Source organism: Phyllopteryx taeniolatus, chromosome 4 (assembly GCF_024500385.1).
Source record: "Phyllopteryx taeniolatus isolate TA_2022b chromosome 4, UOR_Ptae_1.2, whole genome shotgun sequence".
NCBI classification, from domain to species: domain Eukaryota; kingdom Metazoa; phylum Chordata; class Actinopteri; order Syngnathiformes; family Syngnathidae; genus Phyllopteryx; species Phyllopteryx taeniolatus.
Window position 1 is genome coordinate 13,227,266 of NC_084505.1, and position 18,146 is coordinate 13,245,411.

The 18,146-nt window shown below is 42.1% G+C and overlaps 1 protein-coding gene across 4 annotated transcripts in view; it reads left to right on the plus strand.

Annotated features, from left to right (window-relative positions):
• dok7b (docking protein 7b) overlaps window positions 1–18,146 on the plus strand; it is a 30,775-nt gene that overhangs the window by 4,684 nt on the left and 7,945 nt on the right. For 2 of the 4 annotated variants that reach the window (XM_061769656.1, XM_061769655.1), the window contains exons 4-8: window positions 1,527–1,677; window positions 3,302–3,502; window positions 12,378–12,497; window positions 14,100–14,210; window positions 15,386–16,233. In XM_061769656.1, coding sequence (XP_061625640.1) covers window positions 1,527–1,677; window positions 3,302–3,502; window positions 12,378–12,497; window positions 14,100–14,210; window positions 15,386–16,233 — 1,431 coding nt within the window. The remainder of the gene's footprint in view (window positions 1–1,526; window positions 1,678–3,301; window positions 3,503–12,377; window positions 12,498–14,099; window positions 14,211–15,385; window positions 16,234–18,146) is intronic. The other 2 variants (XM_061769657.1, XM_061769658.1) reach the window with 2 other exon arrangements.

The window sequence follows — 18,146 nt, forward strand, 5'->3', positions numbered from 1 at the left end:
GTTGTGTTAATGCTTTTTGTTACAGCTCAGTGGTGAATCCCTTTAAGCGTGGACTGCTGTCACACTTTTCTGTAAAGTCATACAATTGAGCACACTCACCGGACAACACAGGGGTTTTATTGAAATTAGGAATGGGCATAATTACTGGAAGAGGTGGCAAAAGTACTCCAACCAGTCCCTGGTTCACGTTCCTCATTGTCGCTGCTGTCCCTCTTTTTTCTGTCTTATAAATTCCCAAGATCTCAACCAAGGATTCAGTTAGTCACAATAGCAACTGCAGTTGACTTTAGCACTCTCTATTTACGTCTTTTGCATATTGTCATCGGCAAACTTTTGACGAATTAAGGAGTAGAAAGTACAGACATTTGTTTTCAAATATACAGAGTAAAACGTAGTCAGAAAAAATGTAAAAGTAAAAAAACAGAAGAAAGTAAATGACAGATACTTGAAATATCTGCATAAATACAGCAACCAAGTATTTTTTAAAATTCGTTATTCAGAATTAATCGGACTAAGTGGAATCAATTGTTGCTTTATTGTGTCTTTCAGCAACTGTGTCAAAATGAGTGAAAGCTGCTGCAGTTTTAACAATAACACATCAGCTATGCAATGTTGAGCCCGCGTTATGGCTCAACTCCTCCAGGCAGTGTTAATCTGTTCAATATAACAAACTATAGTGCTTCCTAATTGTACACAATCCCATGACTCTGAAATCGTCCTCTGTTGCTTACATCCCCTGGAGGCTGGAGGGCCACATTTGCATGTAATCAGAGGACTGCTAAGACATCATTTGATGACTTAACCATCCATCCATCCATTTTCAACACCACTTATCCTGGTTAGCGTCGCGGGGCGCTGGGGCCTATCCCAGCTGACTTCGGGCGAAAGGCGGACTACACCCTGAACTGGTCGCCAGTCAGTTACAGGGCACATATAGACACGGGCAACCATTCGCACTCACATTCACACCGTCACTGAGAAGTGAACCCACGCTGCCCGCACCAAAGCCAGACGAGTGTACCGCTACACCATCAGTGACATGACTTAACCAATATCCGATATTATCAGATTTTGTTTTTTGACATTCGGTTACAGCGTCTCTCGCCAGTCATACATATTTTGGTTAACCTTATTTAGCTAGATGAGCGGGACAAAATAGGATAGGCAGCAGTTCTACCCTTCTGCAAACCAAAGCTACAATAATAAACATTTGTTAAATTGATACCTTTCAGACAGTGCAGCTCAAAAATGAGCATTATTATTTGTGAAAACGCAGAATGTTTGATACAACTCTTGTATTCAGTCTCAAGAGATTGTCAGGCGTACCTAACGATGTGGCCACTAAGTGAAAATAACCACGGGCCGGAGTGTCCAAAGAACAAAATTGTTGTCTTTTTCTATATTCTTTAGTAACAATTTGCAGGTGCAGACTTTCTTCACCGAATGTAGCTACAGTATGTGAGTTCTCCCATAAAAATACATTCTAAAAATATTTAATTTGTCAGTACAACTGTTGCTTTTCTCAGTGCATCTATGGTGTGGAACCAGGGCCGGGCCATGATGGTGTGAGCTTCACCCTCTCCATCCTCTGCCTGGCACACACACTGGTGCTGGGCTTCCACAGTCGAGAGGCCCTCCTGGCCTGGGACGCCCGTGTACGCTACGGCCTGGGAGAAGGTCAGTGGTGCGGTCACAGGTGGAGTCTTCCACTGATCAGACTATAACTTTGAAAGCTTCAATTCATTAGACTACTTTATCCATCCATCCATTTTCTGAGCCGCTTCTCCTCACTAGGGTCGCGGGCGTGCTGGAGCCTATCCCAGCTGTCATCGGGCAGGAGGCGGGGTACACCCTGAACTGGTTGCCAGCCAATCGCAGAGCACATAGGAACAAACAACCATTCGCGCTCACAGTCATGCCTACGGGCAATTTAGAGTCTCCAATTCATGCATGTTTTTGGGATGTGGGAGGAAACCGGAGTGCCCGGAGAAAACCCACGCAGGCACGGGGAGAACATGCAAACTCCACACAGGCGGGGCCGGGGATTGAACCCGTGTCCTCAGAACAAATTAATTAGACTAGACTACTTTATACTTAACCAAATTTATACTGTTAATTAGTGATGCATTTACTACTCAGAAAGGTTAGGTATATTCGGCTTTCGGGTAAAAATTCAGGATAAACCTTTTCTATCTTCTCTAACTTTCAGTACTTTCTGCACAACCAGCTGTTCTCTAACAAGGAGCTGAATGGCAAAACAGTTTTTTTTTTTTCATTTCCAATCATGTCAACTTTTGCAGTATGCCTTTCAGTGACTCTTGCAGTCTTTCTGTGTCTGATGCAACGTGCTGATGACACTCTGTGACTCTCAGTGGCCACTTCCCTCTGAGAACAGTTTGAAGCCTCACAATGACGAGGTCTGGTAATATACTGTTACGTGTTGTCTTGGTCTCATGATGTCAAAATGTGATCGGCATGATGAAGAGGGTGCTTTAAATACAGATTCTAATTGAATTCTATTGGTCCATTCATAGATCAAACACCTGTTGTGAATTTTGACGTTCAGCTCCTTGTTAGAGAACAGCAAAATGTGCAAAAAGTAATGAAAGCTTTCATAGGTGGACATGTGTATTTAAAAGTTTAGAGAAGGTAACTTTAATTTATACGTGAAGTTCACCTGTAAAGGTCATAGTGCATTGCAGGATCAAAATATTTCAAACTTTTTGTTCACGCAGGCACGGGGAGAACATGCAAACTCCACACAGGCGGGGACGGGGATTGAACCCCGCACCTCAGAACTGTGAGGCTGACGCTCTAACCAGTCGGCCACCGTGCCGCCCAATACAAACGTAATTTATCAAATGTTGCAAATGAGTGTGTTGGACGCGTGAATTTCAATGTGTCCTCCAGCCCACCTTCATATATATAATGATACATACAATAGATAATACATAATAAGTTGAATATGCTTTGAAAAGCACAACTTTAGATAATGAAATCATGACGTAAATGAGTTCAGCTATCCTTCAAATCAGCACGAACCCTGGAACCTGTTGCACTTACATCAACGCCAGAGATGAATTAACGTTCACAAAGGACAACGTGATTTACATGAAAATTACTTTTGTTCAAATTCAGTTCTTCATCTTATTCTCAGGGCATCGATCACAATGGACTGTTCTGGTATTCCAGTTGCAATCGATTCTATGCTCTGAGAATGAAATGACCTGGATGGAGGAGAATATTTACAGCCACAGTTCTGTCTTCTGAACTTTTGTCCCTCTGTGTTTCGACGGTTCAGTCCACAGATTTGGTGTCAATGTGGAGCCCGGTACCAAATTGGAGATTGGCCCCGCCTCCCTCCACCTGTGCAACAACCTGTTGGCCCTCACCAGGGGCCTTCCTCCCATGATCATTGGCCACTGGAGGTTGTCCACTTTACGTCGATATGGCGCCGTGCCGAATGGCTTCGTGTTTGAAGGCGGGACTCGATGTGGATTCTGTGAGTAAGACTTGACCTCAGAAGGTTGATGTACATATATTTGACCTCATGGAGGTGAAGCACAATCCTCTCCGGGATGATGTTTTCCCACCATGTGATGGTGACTGTATGAACCTGGAATGGAATGGATGATTTCAACTTCCATTAGTTCCTATGGGAAAAAAAAAAATATTTGTGTCTCTTTTGGTTTTTGTAATGATAGAATATATAATGCAGTTCTTGTATTGGATCTCATTAGATTCTGCAGGTGTACCTTATGTTGTGGCTTATGTTGGACCTTTATTGGAACTGATCACTTGGGGCTAATTTAAATACAGTGAAACCCGAGGTTACAAACGACTCTGTTTTCGAACAATTCGGGTTACATTCAAAATTTTCTTGGAAAACTTACCCCTAGTTACGTATTATTTTCGGTTTGCGAATGGTCTTGGTATGGACGGACGTAAGGCTCTATGTTGAGCTTCTACTCGCACTGCGTGACGATCATTGACTGTGCATAACGATTGGATAAAAGGTGAAAAACGAATTGTCTGCTCCGTAGCATAAGTTATTGAAAGTTTAACTTTTTGAATGGAATTATGGAAATAAATAAACATTTCCATGATATTCAAATTTTTGCGATTGGCTGGCGACCAGTTCAGGGTGTACCCCGCCTCTCGCCCAGAGTCAGCTGGGATAGGCTCCAGCACGCCCGCGACCCTGGTGAGGATAAGCGGCACGGAAAATGGATGGATGGATGGCATTTCCATTCATTCGAATGGAAAACATTACCTCGGGTTAGGAAGGTTTCGGGTTACAAACGGGGTCATGGAACTAATTAACTTCATAACCCAGGGTTCCATTGTAGATGTAATGAATTGAACTTCAAATGTACTTTCTACGTTTGTCGCGTAACTAATCTAGGTCGGACTGCATTACTTCCGACCAAATCATGCTTTGTATGTGTGTGTATGTGCATTTAGACTTCTGACTCCTGCCTGAATAACCATGAGGTCCACAGGCTCTTGTTTCTGTACTCCAATGACCAACAGCTATTAATACCAGGCATCCTTGTCGGGCTTGTTCAGCCAATCACATTCTTGCTGGTGTCGTGACAGCCTTTTCTTGTCTTCTCAGAGATGTATTACCCCAGCAGTCTGAGCGACAGTCGAGACACGCCATCTGAGTGTTGCTTAAAAAACAAGAAACAGAAAGCGAATCAAAGAGGAAATCACACTAGTGAAATCAACACGATCTTCCTCTTATTCCTTTTCTCTTTATAACCTCAGTGTTAATTTTGTGTTTTATATATATTTTTTTATTAGGAAAAAAAAAGGGAGAGAGTATGTTTCTGACCAGAATTTTTGTACGGGTACTTTCTCGAAACTTAACACTGAATTCAGCTGCATCCTCTCGCCAATTGTATAAAAATGTGAAGAATTTGACAACCACGTATATTCACATACGGCAACTTGAGGCACACTGCACATTCTTAATGAGGGCCAATACAAAACTGTATCAAAAAATATGCATTTACAAAGATAATAATGCTAAATGGTGTTTGAGACAATTAAGTATTAGTTTAATACAATACAAAACATGTTTATTATTCTGTTTGTAGTTTGCAGAGATGTAGAACTGTACTGCATTATACTGAGAGGTGCTTCTAATATTTTGGTCTAGGGGGGCAAAATATTAAAAACGCTCTCCTTATAATGCAGAGCACCTCCATACAACTGTAAACTACAACCACAAGAAACATATTAATATATGACTGACACGCGCCGTTTAATCTAAGCTGCATTAATATCTTTGTGGTGTATGTTTTTTTTTTGTCTGCATCTTGTCTGATCCTAAAAAAAAAACATACATTATTTACCAACAATTATATTATGTGCTTGTGCTCATTCTACTTTCTGCTTTAGTTGATGAATGAAATATTGAAAAGTAATAATAAGTCATGTTATGATATAATTTATTCATAAAGTGGGTTGCGATGGTGGGTCATCCTTTTAATGTTTTGAAATTCAGCTCAGTTCAAATTTTGGCAAACTGAAATATTGAGCATTTCTGCTAACACATTCTCTCAGGTTTATTGTTCCCTCCAGGCAGCCATTCGTTTGATTACATTTCACTGTGCTATGAAACGTCAAACTTTCAGCACTTACTACCGTAAATCATCTCAAGGAAGGAATCATTTTCGCTCCCCTGTAGGTCCCAATGTACAAGGAGTTTTGGGGCTTAGCCTGGGTCAAAATGTCACCATCTTTATGTTTTAAGAAACGATTAAACATGGTTGCTCATCACTGACCAGTAAAAAGAAGCAAACCAATGTGAAACATAAAAGCAAAACACTCTGCCTTAATTTTGCCATCAGGTTGATGGGGCACATGGTCATGTTGGACAAAAGTCTTAAAGCTTGGAATGAGAATGAGCTTCACATTGCCTAAAGGCAAAACAATCACCCAAAGTTAATAACTTATGCTTACTGAGTTCTTGCACGAGAGCCTTTGAAGTTGTGTGTGACATGAGAGACATTTGATGTTCCACTGTATCCATTGGTCTATTTCGTCTGGCTTTGCATTTCAAGTTACAGTTACTCAAGTGCTTTTGCTGACTATCAAATCCTCATCAGCGCCAAATGGTGCAGAATAATGACTTGCATTAATTGCAAATAGTTATGAATAGTTTTTCGGGAGCTTGCACTTTTTTTCACAGTCAGCACTCAGATGCTAACTAATACCTCTGGCTGCAGAGTTGACAACCAAAGTGACATGACAAATTTTATGACACACACAGCAGTGGACAGTCTTGCTGTGAAAGCACTTTTAGTAGGCAGTAAGGCAATCATGATTTTGAGAATTTAGAAAAGTGAGCAGGTCCTTGCCGGCTTGTCAGTGTGACGGCAGACACGACGTTGGTAGGCAAGCTGTTGTAACGAGCCAGCAGCACCCCCTGATCGATATTTGGAGCGGAGCCCGTCCGTGTTCTAGGCGTACACACATTTCCTGGCCTATCAGGTGAACACGTGTTCACGTTGGCTTTGTAGGGAACACACACACACACACACACACACACAAATACATCCACAGGCAGCAATAAATGATCTGCTGCAGAGTTTGGAAAGCTGTCAAACGTGTGATAGGTGAAAGTAATTCAAAGCCCAGTGTGCTATGACAGCAATTTTTTCCATGTCCTTCAGTGGGCACGCACGCACACATACATACACACACATGCACACACACACACATGCACACTCACAGTAGTAGGTTTATGCATTATTCATTTTTTTAAATATAATATTAACGATTACAGTTTAAATCGAACGAAAACCATAAATCACCAACTCAGGAAATTACAATATTACATAAGATACAATATTTTTCTTTATTTTTATTGAGCTCCTGCAATAAATTAACTTTAATAAATTTTGCACTACATGCACAGAAGTAAGACAGATGAATGTGATTGTAACGATATGAGGTTGAAAAATTTTCCGTCAGGTCTGTAAAGGTCAAAATATGCAGTTTTAGTTCAAGTTGTTGGGTAATGTACATTAACAGCTTCACCATCACAAGATTATTAGAAAGACACCATTGAAATATGTTGTAGTGCAAACGATTTGGTCACCGTCCACAGTGTTCACATTTGTAGGTGTCTTTGTCAGGATCTGCAATTCATTACTCTCAAACAGGGGTGTCACCAGATTTTATGGACAGGGAAGGCTAAGCCGTTTGGAGTTGCACGCGATTACACAATTTATCAGCAACAAAAAATAATAAATAGATTTTCAGCATTTTTGGACATATTTAACAAAGATACAATGCAGTGTTTTATATATATCAGAATCAGAATCATCTTTATTTGCCAAGTATGTCCAAGAACACAAGGAATTTGTCCTTATATATATATGCATGCATGCATGCATTTTCTGAGCCGCTTCTCCTCATTAGGGTCGCCTATCCCAGCTGTCATCGGGCAGGAGGCGGGGTACACCCTGAACTGGTTGCCAGCCAATCGCAAGGCACATAGAAACAAACAACCATTCGCACTCACAGTCATGCCTACGGGCAATTTAGAGTCTCCAATTAATGCATGTTTTTGGGATGTGGGAGGAAACCGGAGTGCCCGGAGAAAACCCACGCAGGCACGGGGAGAACATGCAAACTCCACACAGGCGGGGCCGGGGATTGAACCCGGGTCCTCAGAACTGTGAGGCTGACGCTCTAACCAGTCGGCCACCGTGCCGCCCCTTATATATATATATATTTTTTTTTTTATTTTTAGGCGTTAATAGTAAAGAATCAGTCGATCAAAGTCTACCTCACACCACCTCCGCTTGATTCTCTGTCGACTTGTGCTGTTAAGCGAGTCCGCTGCTTTTTAGGCTGTCGGGTCTTTCTGGCTTAGCATGCCGAGGCTAGTAGACGCTCCCGTGGCTATGAACCCGAAATCACAGGATGGTCGTAATTCCCCAAGACGAAGCAGGAACTGAAGACAATTGCATTGCACAATTACTGAGCATCACTAGGGATGAAATCCAACGCCTGGTGATTGTCTGTGCATTGCAGACTTTAGGCTGTAATTCACTTTAAATGATTTGCAACGTATTAAAGTGTTAAAAAGTCTAAGTTTGAGTAATGATTGTTAATTTGTCCCATTATGCTTGGTCCCTTACAAAGTTTGTATTTAAATTGTTGGAATTCCTACCACTGATTTCGATGTAAGTATCCTCAAATTAAAGCTGAAAATATGCAGTTAAAGGAAAACTGCTTCATTTCTTTTCATTTAAAATCTGTTGTGGTGGTGTTTGGTGCCTAAAAGATGAGAATTGTGTTAATGTCCCAATATTTATGAACCTGAGTGTTGTTAACACCTGCAAACAGCAATGTCATTTGCAGCAGTTCACAACTAACATTTATCTAATATCATGACCCAAGTCACCCAATATAAAAAACAAAGAAATAAACAAAAACAATCATAAAATAAAACCTTAGTAAAATACATCATACTTGCCAGAGATGCTTATTATTTATAGATCTTAAAATTCATCCTCCTTTTCTTTGCTCCACAGAGATAGCTAATTCACTAACTGTGTAGTCAGAGTGAGCAAGTTGTTGGAAGTGCTGAATAAATCCTTTTCTAGGTTCAAAGATATATCATCACAATATCCAGTTTCCCTTCAAAGGTCTGCCTTGAAAATGAATTTTTAATCATCTTTGACATTCATCTTCCTCCGTCACCCATTGTGCAAATGGCAAGACCATTTACCTCTGATCAACAAATTAGAGGCTAGAAAAATGGAAACGTCTCTCAAAGCCTTTGTGAAGGCCACGTTTTGTGAATCTGAAATTTGATTGGTTAAAAAAAAAACAGCCATTGCTAATGGTGCGTATTTGTCATGGGACAGTACTCCTGATTCTGAAGGCCTTTGGCAGATTACATTGACTTGGCAACACATAGAAACTGAAATCTGATTGGACAAAAACAACAACAGAAAAATCTAACATACATGCGACTTGAAGCAGGACAGCCAAGATAATAGACTGTCAGATTTAAAACAAAATGTAAAATAAAATGTAAATAAAAACAGAATACAATGATTGTAACACTGTTGTAACGTGCAGAATTTGGCTTGAAACTTACACATCTGTGAAGGCACCATTAATGCTGAAAGGTACATACAGGTTTTGGAGAAACATATGCTGCCATCCTTCTTATTTCAGCAAGACAATGCCAAACCATATTCTGCACGTGTTACAACAGCGTGGCTTCGTAGTAAAAGAGTTCAACTGGACAAAATCAACGATACTCCCAATAACAGCAAACTCATGGACTCCTGCAGATCAAATCCCAGATTACCCTATCAAGTATTTAAATATTAATATTTCGTCAAAACTCACAGAGCTAACCAATCTAAATTACACACCACTTCTGGAAAAAATCTCATCTGATTTAAGACGCTGGAATAACTTGCCTATATCATTCCTGGGAAGAATAGCGACAATAAAAATGAAAACCTTACCTCAAATAAATTATTTATTTTCAATGATTCCATTTAAGACCACATTTAAATGGTTTCAAACCTTTGATTCTGCTGTAATAAATAGTTATTTAAAAAAAATAAGAAAAATAGAATTAGTCTATCCACTCTTCAGAAAAGTAAACAGGAGGGAGGCCTAAATGCTCCCAACTTTAAACACTATTATTTAGCTAACCAATTACAATACCTCATCAAATGGTTGCACCACAAGGAGGAGTATGATTCTTGGCTAGAATTGCAACAAATAGACTGCAACAACATCAAACTCCCAAAACTCCCATTTATTTCCACAAGTGTTAAACGCCATAAATACTTCAAGAACCCAATAATCGCATCCACCTTAATGGCTTGGTGGCAAAATTTAGAATCTACAGGATCTCAATTAGCCCGGGGTCGGTGCTGCGGGTCTGGGTGGGGCAACCCTCTTCGTCGGTGGTTGTCCGGCCTGATGGGCCTGGAGGAGCCATGCCTCTTAATCACTCACTTAGCACACGCTCACACCCCTCACTGTATATATTTTTCTCACTAATCACATCTGGGCATGTATGCATATCAAAGGGTTCCTGGGGGACTGGTATGGGGTCGGGAGGGTGTGGGTGTCGGACCGGATTTCAGGCTGTCTGTGCTGTTTGGGTCACTGGGTGGCCAGTTGTCGGGGCGCCTTGGGGCCGGCGGACTGCCCTGGGTCCCTCGGTGTGGTACGTCTCCCCGTCCACCGGGCTGCTCTCGGGTGGACCCCTGGGCCCCTCGATTGATTGGGTGGGGTCCTCAGCCTCTGCGGTGCGGGCACAGCAATTACAGGACACTTCTGTCAGTCTTTCCTGTCCTTTCCTCACAGGGTGTAGCACTACAGCCCCATGCATCAATGTTTCATTGTTGTAGATAATGTAATGACTTACCTATTCTCATCCTGTTTACAATTAGTGCTTTGTCTTTTGTCGTCGTTTCTCTCCCCCCTCTAGAAACTTTGTTCTGTTTTACTCTTATTTTCAATAAGCTTAAATTATAATACTAAGAAACCACAGCGGAAGAAGGAAGGAGAAATTGATCTATACAGGCCGGCCAGACAGAGGGATATAGATGGGAAGGATGTGCAGCAGGTTAGGGTGATTAAGCATAGAGATGGAAATATGTTGACTGGTGCCAGTAGTGTGCTGGACAGATAGAAAGAATACTTCGAGGAGTGGATGAATGAGGAAAATGAGAGAGAAGGGAGAGTAGAAGAGGCAAGTGTGGTGGACCAGGAAGTGGCAATGATTAGTAAGGGGGAAGTTAGAAAGGCATTAAAGAGGATGAAAAATGGAAAGCCAGTTGGTCCTGATGACATTCCTGTGGAGGTATGGAAGCATCTAGGAGAGGTGGCTGTGGAGTTTTTGACCAGCTTCTTCAATAGAATTCTAGCGCCTGAGAAGATGCCTGAGTAATGGAGGAAAAGTGTGCTGGTGCTCATTTTTAAGAACAAGGGTGTTGTGCAGAGCTGGGGGAACTATAGAAGAATAAATTTGATGAGCCACACAATGAAGTTATGGGAAAGAGTAGTGGAAGCTAGACTCAGGACACAAGTGAGTATTTGCGAGCAACAGTATAGTTTCATGTTGAGAAGAGTACCACAGATGCGTTATTTGCCTTGAGGATGTTGATGGAAAAGTGCAGAGAAGGTCAGAAGGAGCTACATTGTGTCTTTGTAGCTCTCGAGAAAGCCTATGACAGAGTACACAGAGAGGAACTGTGGTAATGAGAGGAGTGGTGGGGGAAGAGTGAGGCTACAGGGAGAAGAGATAGCGAGGTTGGAGGACTCTTAAATACTTGGTCAACCGTCCAGAGCAATCGGGAGTGTGGTCAGGAAGTGAAGAAAAGGGTCCAAGCAGTTTGGAACGGGTCGAGGAAGGTGTCAGGTGTGTTATGTGACAGAAGACTCTCTGCTAGGATGAAGGGCAAAGTTTATAAAACAGTGGTGAGGCCAGCCATGATGTACGCATTAGAGACAGTGGCACTGAAGAGAAAACAGGAAGCAGAGCTGGAGGTGGCGGAAATGAAGATGTTGAGGTTCGCTCTCGTAGTGACCAGGTTGGATAAAATTTTAAATGAGGTTCGATGTTTTGGAGACAAAGTTAGAGAGAGCAGACTTCGATGGTTTGGACACGTCCAGAGGAGAGACAGTGAGTATATTGGTAGAAGGATGATGAGGATGGAGCTGCCAGGCAAGAGAGCTAGAGGAAGACCAAAGAGAAGGTTGATGGATGTTGTGAGGGACGACATGAGGGCAGTTGGTGTTCGAGAGGAGGATGCAGAAGATAGGCTTGCCTGGAAAAGGATGACGCGCTGTGGCGACCCCTAAAGGGACAAGCCGAAAGGAAAAGAAGAAGTAGTGGCTGCTTCGACTTCAACTTTTCGGCTTACCTGACTGCCGTAAAAAAAAAAAAAAAAACAACAATTAAAAAAATTATTATCTGTCATTTATTCTTATTATAAAGATTCATTTTGAACTCAAAACTGTTACATATTGTTTGTTAAAAAGTAGTGCAATAAAAATAAAGATTTTTCCCGAAAATGAGGAATAATCATGATTAATAATTGTGATTACAATATTGATCAAAATAATCATGAATATTATTTTGGCTATAATCGTGCAGCCCTTCCGTGCATTCTGAAAGTTCATATACCTTTTGAAATTGTTGTTTTTGTAATTCTGCTTTATGTTTACACCATATATGTATATTGTACGAATACATTTTGTTGTAATCAAGGTGTCATTGGAAAAGATAGCCCCCCCCCCCCCTGAATAAATAAAAGTAGAAATATATACTGTATTCATTTTATTTTCTAACTTGCTATGTTTCTTGTATGCCGCAGGGGCAGGAGTTTTCTTCTTATCCTGTTCAGATGGGGAGCAGATCAGTTTTCTGTTTGACTGCATTGTCAGGGGCATCACCCCCAGCAGGGTCCCGCATGGGCTGCGACCGACCCGGCCAGGTGAACACGCACATGCATGCTTTGTGGCCTGTTAAGGGTTCACTATTTGTTTCAGGTGTCAGGCTAACGGACACGCCACATACTCAAAGCCCTTCAGTATCAACCTTTGATCAGTGGGCCAAGCCTTTGTACATGTGAAATTACTTGTTGCTAAGTTCACGTGCATTTCTAAGACACCGTACGGCAAAGACAGGCGGTGTTGTGACATCTGAGTAGAGACACGGGATGTGGAACAAAGATCTGACAATAGCTTTTTATAGAAACAAACATGCTTGTTCCACTGTGACTGCCCTGCGTGTTAACACCGGAAGAGACCTCTTTATGCACCACAATACTATTTAAACTGATATTCACACTTAGTGTACTGCCACTTGTCAAGTAATGTAAATTCTGGCCTGGATCTAGTTTATTGGTAATATGATACACAATACACAAAATCATAACAGAGGTTAATGCAGTCATTGCGTCAGTCACCAGTGTATTCGTATAAACTTGCTGGTCCCAACACGAAGGAAACCTGCACCTCATGATATCAAATAAAATCATGGAACAAAAAATCTGCCTTCACATAGTAGAGTTTTCATTGACTGTTTCAGGGAGTTATTGATTAACTGTAAATGTGTAAATATCTATCTTATTGTGGCATGCTGGTGATGACATCATGTGTTAATCTAAAAGTGCTTGTGATGGGCTGTTTTCACATTTTTTTCTAAATAAAAAATGTAAAGACTGTCTGCTGTTGGACCTGGCTGGGAACATTCACTGCTGTTAAAATTAGTATAGCCTAGCAATGCTAGGAGGGATGTCAGTTGACACCTCACAAAGCGTTGTGAAGAAACTTGGCATGGGCACGTTGCGCATTAGCTGTTACAGACCTGAGGCACACATCCGGGGGTGGGGTTGTTGTCACTTATATGCACAAAATGACCCACTGCAATGTGCAGTGGCTCACGCTAACCTCATCCTCACCTTTATGCAGACGTGCGACATGAGTTTAATTTGGTTTTAGCACGGCATTACAATAATTAATTTGAATCCAGCACATTAGTTTTCCATCCATCCATTTCCAACACCGCTTATCCTGGTTAGGAGCCTATCCCAGCTGACTTCGGGCGAAAGGCGGACTACACCCTGAACTGGTCCCCAGTCAGCCGCAGGGCACATATAGACACGGACAAACATTTGCACTCACATTCACACTGTCACTGAGAGGGAACTGAACCCACGCTGCCCGCACCAAAGTCAGGCGACTGTACCACTACACCATGAGTGACCACATTAGTTTTAACTTGGCTAAATAACTTTTAAAATATAATGCCCAAAGCAACATTTCCATTGGAACATTTAAGCATGTACGTTTTCTTCTCTTGTCTTTTCTTGGATAGGAATTCATTGTAGTGGGCTGGAAAAAGAGGTTGTACAGAACGCTCTACTTGGGACCTTCTAATGAGATGAATTGTGATTGAACAATGTAAAAGGAATACTGAATACAAAGTTACTTACATTGGCACACCTTTGCATTATTTGTGGAGCATATGTTATTTATACATTTCTTCACACAGAGGTTTACCAATATGCTTTTCTCTGTTGATATCAAATCAGAGAACCTCAATGCTGACCCGGCAGCAGTTGAAGAACGCATCAACCAGGAAGCCTCAGAGCTGGAGAAAAGACTCAGCATGCTGTCCACTTGCAGCCTAGCGAGCAGCACAGGTAAATCTTCTCTAGACCACGGGGTCTCAAACTTTTTGGGTCCAGGGATCTCCCTTACAGTGGAGAGTAAAGGAGTTTCCAAAGACCCTCTCATAATCCTCGCACCAATTAAATATAACAACCATTTGTACACCCAAATGCCATCCAATTTAAAACGTTTTCTATTTTTGTGAAAAAAAAGTTGTACTGATGTTATGAGAATAAAGTCGTAAATGTTCTGTACCGCTTATCCGCACTAGGGTCATAAGCGTGCTGAAGCCTATCCCAGCTATCTACAGGCGAGAGGCGGGGTACACCCTGAACTGGTCACCAGCCAATCGCAGGGCACATATAAACAAACAACCATTCTCACTCACATTCACACCTTCGGAGTGCCCGGAGAAAACCCACGCAGGCACGGGGAAAACATGCACACTCCACGCAGGCGAGGCCGGATTCGAACCTGGGTCCTCAGAATGGTGAGGCAGATATGCTAACCAGTTGTCCAATGTGCCAGCAAAATTATTATTTTGAAGTAAAAATGTAACAGAGGAAGAAAGTCATATTTTATTGTCAGAATAGTACGCCTTTATTCGGTAAAAGATGACTTAATTCTACATGCAGTACTCTAAATACTATAATATCACACACAAAAAAAACACCTGTTGTTGTAAAAATATAATAGAGCTCTAATCCTGGAATAATATGCCTTTTATTTGAAAGACTTTATTCATACAGGGATCTCAGATTTATGTGATGATACGTCACAATGATATCAGAGCTTTTAATTGGCAGGTAGGAATGAGTAGTTGATTTACCATATCTCCCCAAGGTATACATTTCTGTTTAAAGGCTACTACATTATTTATTGCAAGTTATTTTGCAAACCCTCAAACTACAGCTCACAGTCCAGGGGTCCTTGGGCCCCAGTTTCAGAAGCTCTGCTCTAGACGTCCACCTTTGAATGCAATAGTCCTGCGTCCTCTTTGACGGAGAGAACCCAAGTTCTTGTAAGTCTTAATTGCAGAGTCATTACGAAGCCACCCTGGTCTTATTAAAAGACAAAGGTCCACTCGTCTCTATGATCATGTTTTGGATGAACGCTTTCATGATTTCTTCACAAGAAATCATGAAAGAGAGTCTTTGTGAGCACTGTGGAATGGTCACTTAACAGCTCTTGATGGCTTTCTCCTCAGCCTCCACTTACAGCTGCAGAACATCTGTTGCCGGGGACGACCGTAGCAGCATTTCCAGCTCCTCCTCCAGCCAGTCAGACACCAGCTACGGGAGCCGACGTACTTTCTGGGCAGAGCCGTTAGCGAAGTTGCACCTCCCCAGCGAGACGGCGTCAAGCTCGTCCACGCTGAAGGTCTTGACCACTTCGGATGACCGCCTCTATGCTGCTGTGATGGGAGACTGTGGTCCATCTTCCACACAACTCCATCCGCGTGGTCTCCATGACAGTGGGCGTCAGAGCTCGTTGGACAGCGGCATTGGGATAGCGACCGGGAGCTCAGGCAGCTTCTCCTCCTGTACAGGGAGTGTGGACATAGCCCCTCAGGGCGCAGGGGAGGAATTTGGCTCCGTGGCCAGTCTACCCGGTCCTCCTCCTCCCCCCAATCCTCCGCCTTCACCTTCCCAGTCCACACCTCACCTTGAGCACAGTGATGGCCCCTCGTGTTCCTCTAGGTGCATCTGTCAAGCATCTCAGAGGTTTAGTGATGAGTGCCAGAATTCCAGCCTGCTCAGATTACACTATGATACGCCCAGAAGTGTGATCCAAAGCAGGGCCCTGAGGGACACCTCGGCTATTCAGGAACACCCCTCTGAAACAGGCAGGGACAGCACGAGGCGTGGAGATCGCCTCGCAAGTCAGGACCAAGCGCTGACAGACGGGCTTCCGGGACCCGAACCTCAATGGCAGGCTTTAATGCAGTGCTCCCTCACCTGGCCCCGTGAGAGGACGCCCCCTGTGGACACTGAGTTCAAGTCCACTCCTCAGCAACTACTCTTACCTGGAAGGTCACCTTCTGGAGAAAAACAGGTACTGAAGCTTTCACATCACCAGTACTATTCAGGAGACAAGGTCAGCCTTTCACAACCTTTATTGAGCCAAATTATATATATTTTAGATGAGAAAAATCTCACAGCACACCACCAAACAAAAATGTCACAAAATGTAGATCTCAACTCAATTTACTCACAAATCTACTACCACAAAGCTGATATACTCACAGACGTAATTTGTTGTATAAATGGCACCAGGTGGATACACAGGTCAATTGAGCTATGAGGTCTTAATGGTCCATATTTCAGTAACAGGTTTTTTGCACAAGAAAATGAAACTGGCAGCCTTTTCCATTTTGGAGCAATAAATGAGGAACTGCCTTTGGAACGCCCCTTTTTCATCACCAAAATTGACACGCACCCCCCATGTCTTGGTGTGACATCAGAAGTGGAGAATAAATTCATTGCATAGCTGGTGTGGAAAAAGAATGTATTATTGATGGCAGTTCCAGGGATTGTTCTGCCTGTCGTTATGCCACTGTCATTTTATGGCATGTATAGATAAACACAGATACATTATTTGTAGACTTTACACCAATCTGATCAGCCTGATCGGTATCGGCCGATAATTAGCATTTTATGCTGATCGGCCGATCGGCTTTCATGTCATAATTCGCCGATCCGATCAATGACGTCATCGATCGGCTCCGCACAAGACATTTACTCCACGTCGCCGTCGCGTATGAATCCAAAAGCTTGTTTATTTTTAGCCTTGTTCCATGTCTTGTGGCATAGTGGCATCTGTAACTATCTGACGGCCAATAAAGTTTTTTTCAATCTTATAGTGAAAAAACAAGTCATCGGTGTGGAACTATTTTCCGGTGTCTCAGACAAACAACACGTAAGTTATTTGCAGTCTGTGCACAACTGAAGCTTGTTGTGGGGAACGTCATCTAAATGCTTCAACACAACAAATTTGATCGGGAACCTGAAGAATGTAAACAAGGAGGAGCATGCCGCATTCAAGCAACGCAGCGTGGGGGGGAAAAAAAAAAAAAAGGAAAAGCCAAACTGTCCATATGGCCGGGACAGTGAGAACGTTAGAGTAAGCATGTCATTAACAACATTTATTAAAGTAATTTAATTGTAATGCAGTAATATAATTCCAGTAAATTAGCACCCCATTATTTCTGTCATGTAGTAATGTTGGTTTGACCTAAACTTATGTCAGTGGGCAATCCTTGAATGCCTTCTAGTTGTTTTAACTTTTGTCTAAAATGCCAGAGAATATGTTTGAATATACAACAGGATACAGTGCACAAGTATATACAATAAATGAACAAGTCATTTAAATAGACACATTGCTCCATCTTCTGATCGGATCGGTGAACGTTTATCGTTTTTTTTTAAACTTGCTGAAAAGACGTGTAAAGACTAATTATTTCTTGTAAAAAAATAATTGTTTTAAGAAGTGAAATTGGATATTTCCCATGGCACACCCTGAATTCCATGTCACAGCACATAAATGCGCCACCGCACACTTTTGGGGAATCACTGAAATCGGTTAATTAACAATTTAAGCAGGCAGCATAGGTGCAGGATAAACAGTTGCATCTACAGTGGACCCCAGCATATTCACAGTTCGGCATCCACTGATTCAACTATTCGCAGATTTTTCAATTATAAAAATTAGTGTGTTTGGGGGGGACTGGGGGGCCGACCCTTGTTTTTTGCAGAAACTGCTCATTTGTTGTATTTTCCCGCTTAGTCATGCTTCTTTTCCTGAAAATATTGTATTCATGGCAATTACGAAGGTGAGTCCCTTCACTTCATGTAGCTAATTGTATTGCCCATGCCTATCTTTTTTTTCATTCCATTGTTCAGTTATAGTCACTTTAGGACTGTTGTTGTCAGCAAGCAGCAGACAGGTAAAGAAACACATTCCAACTT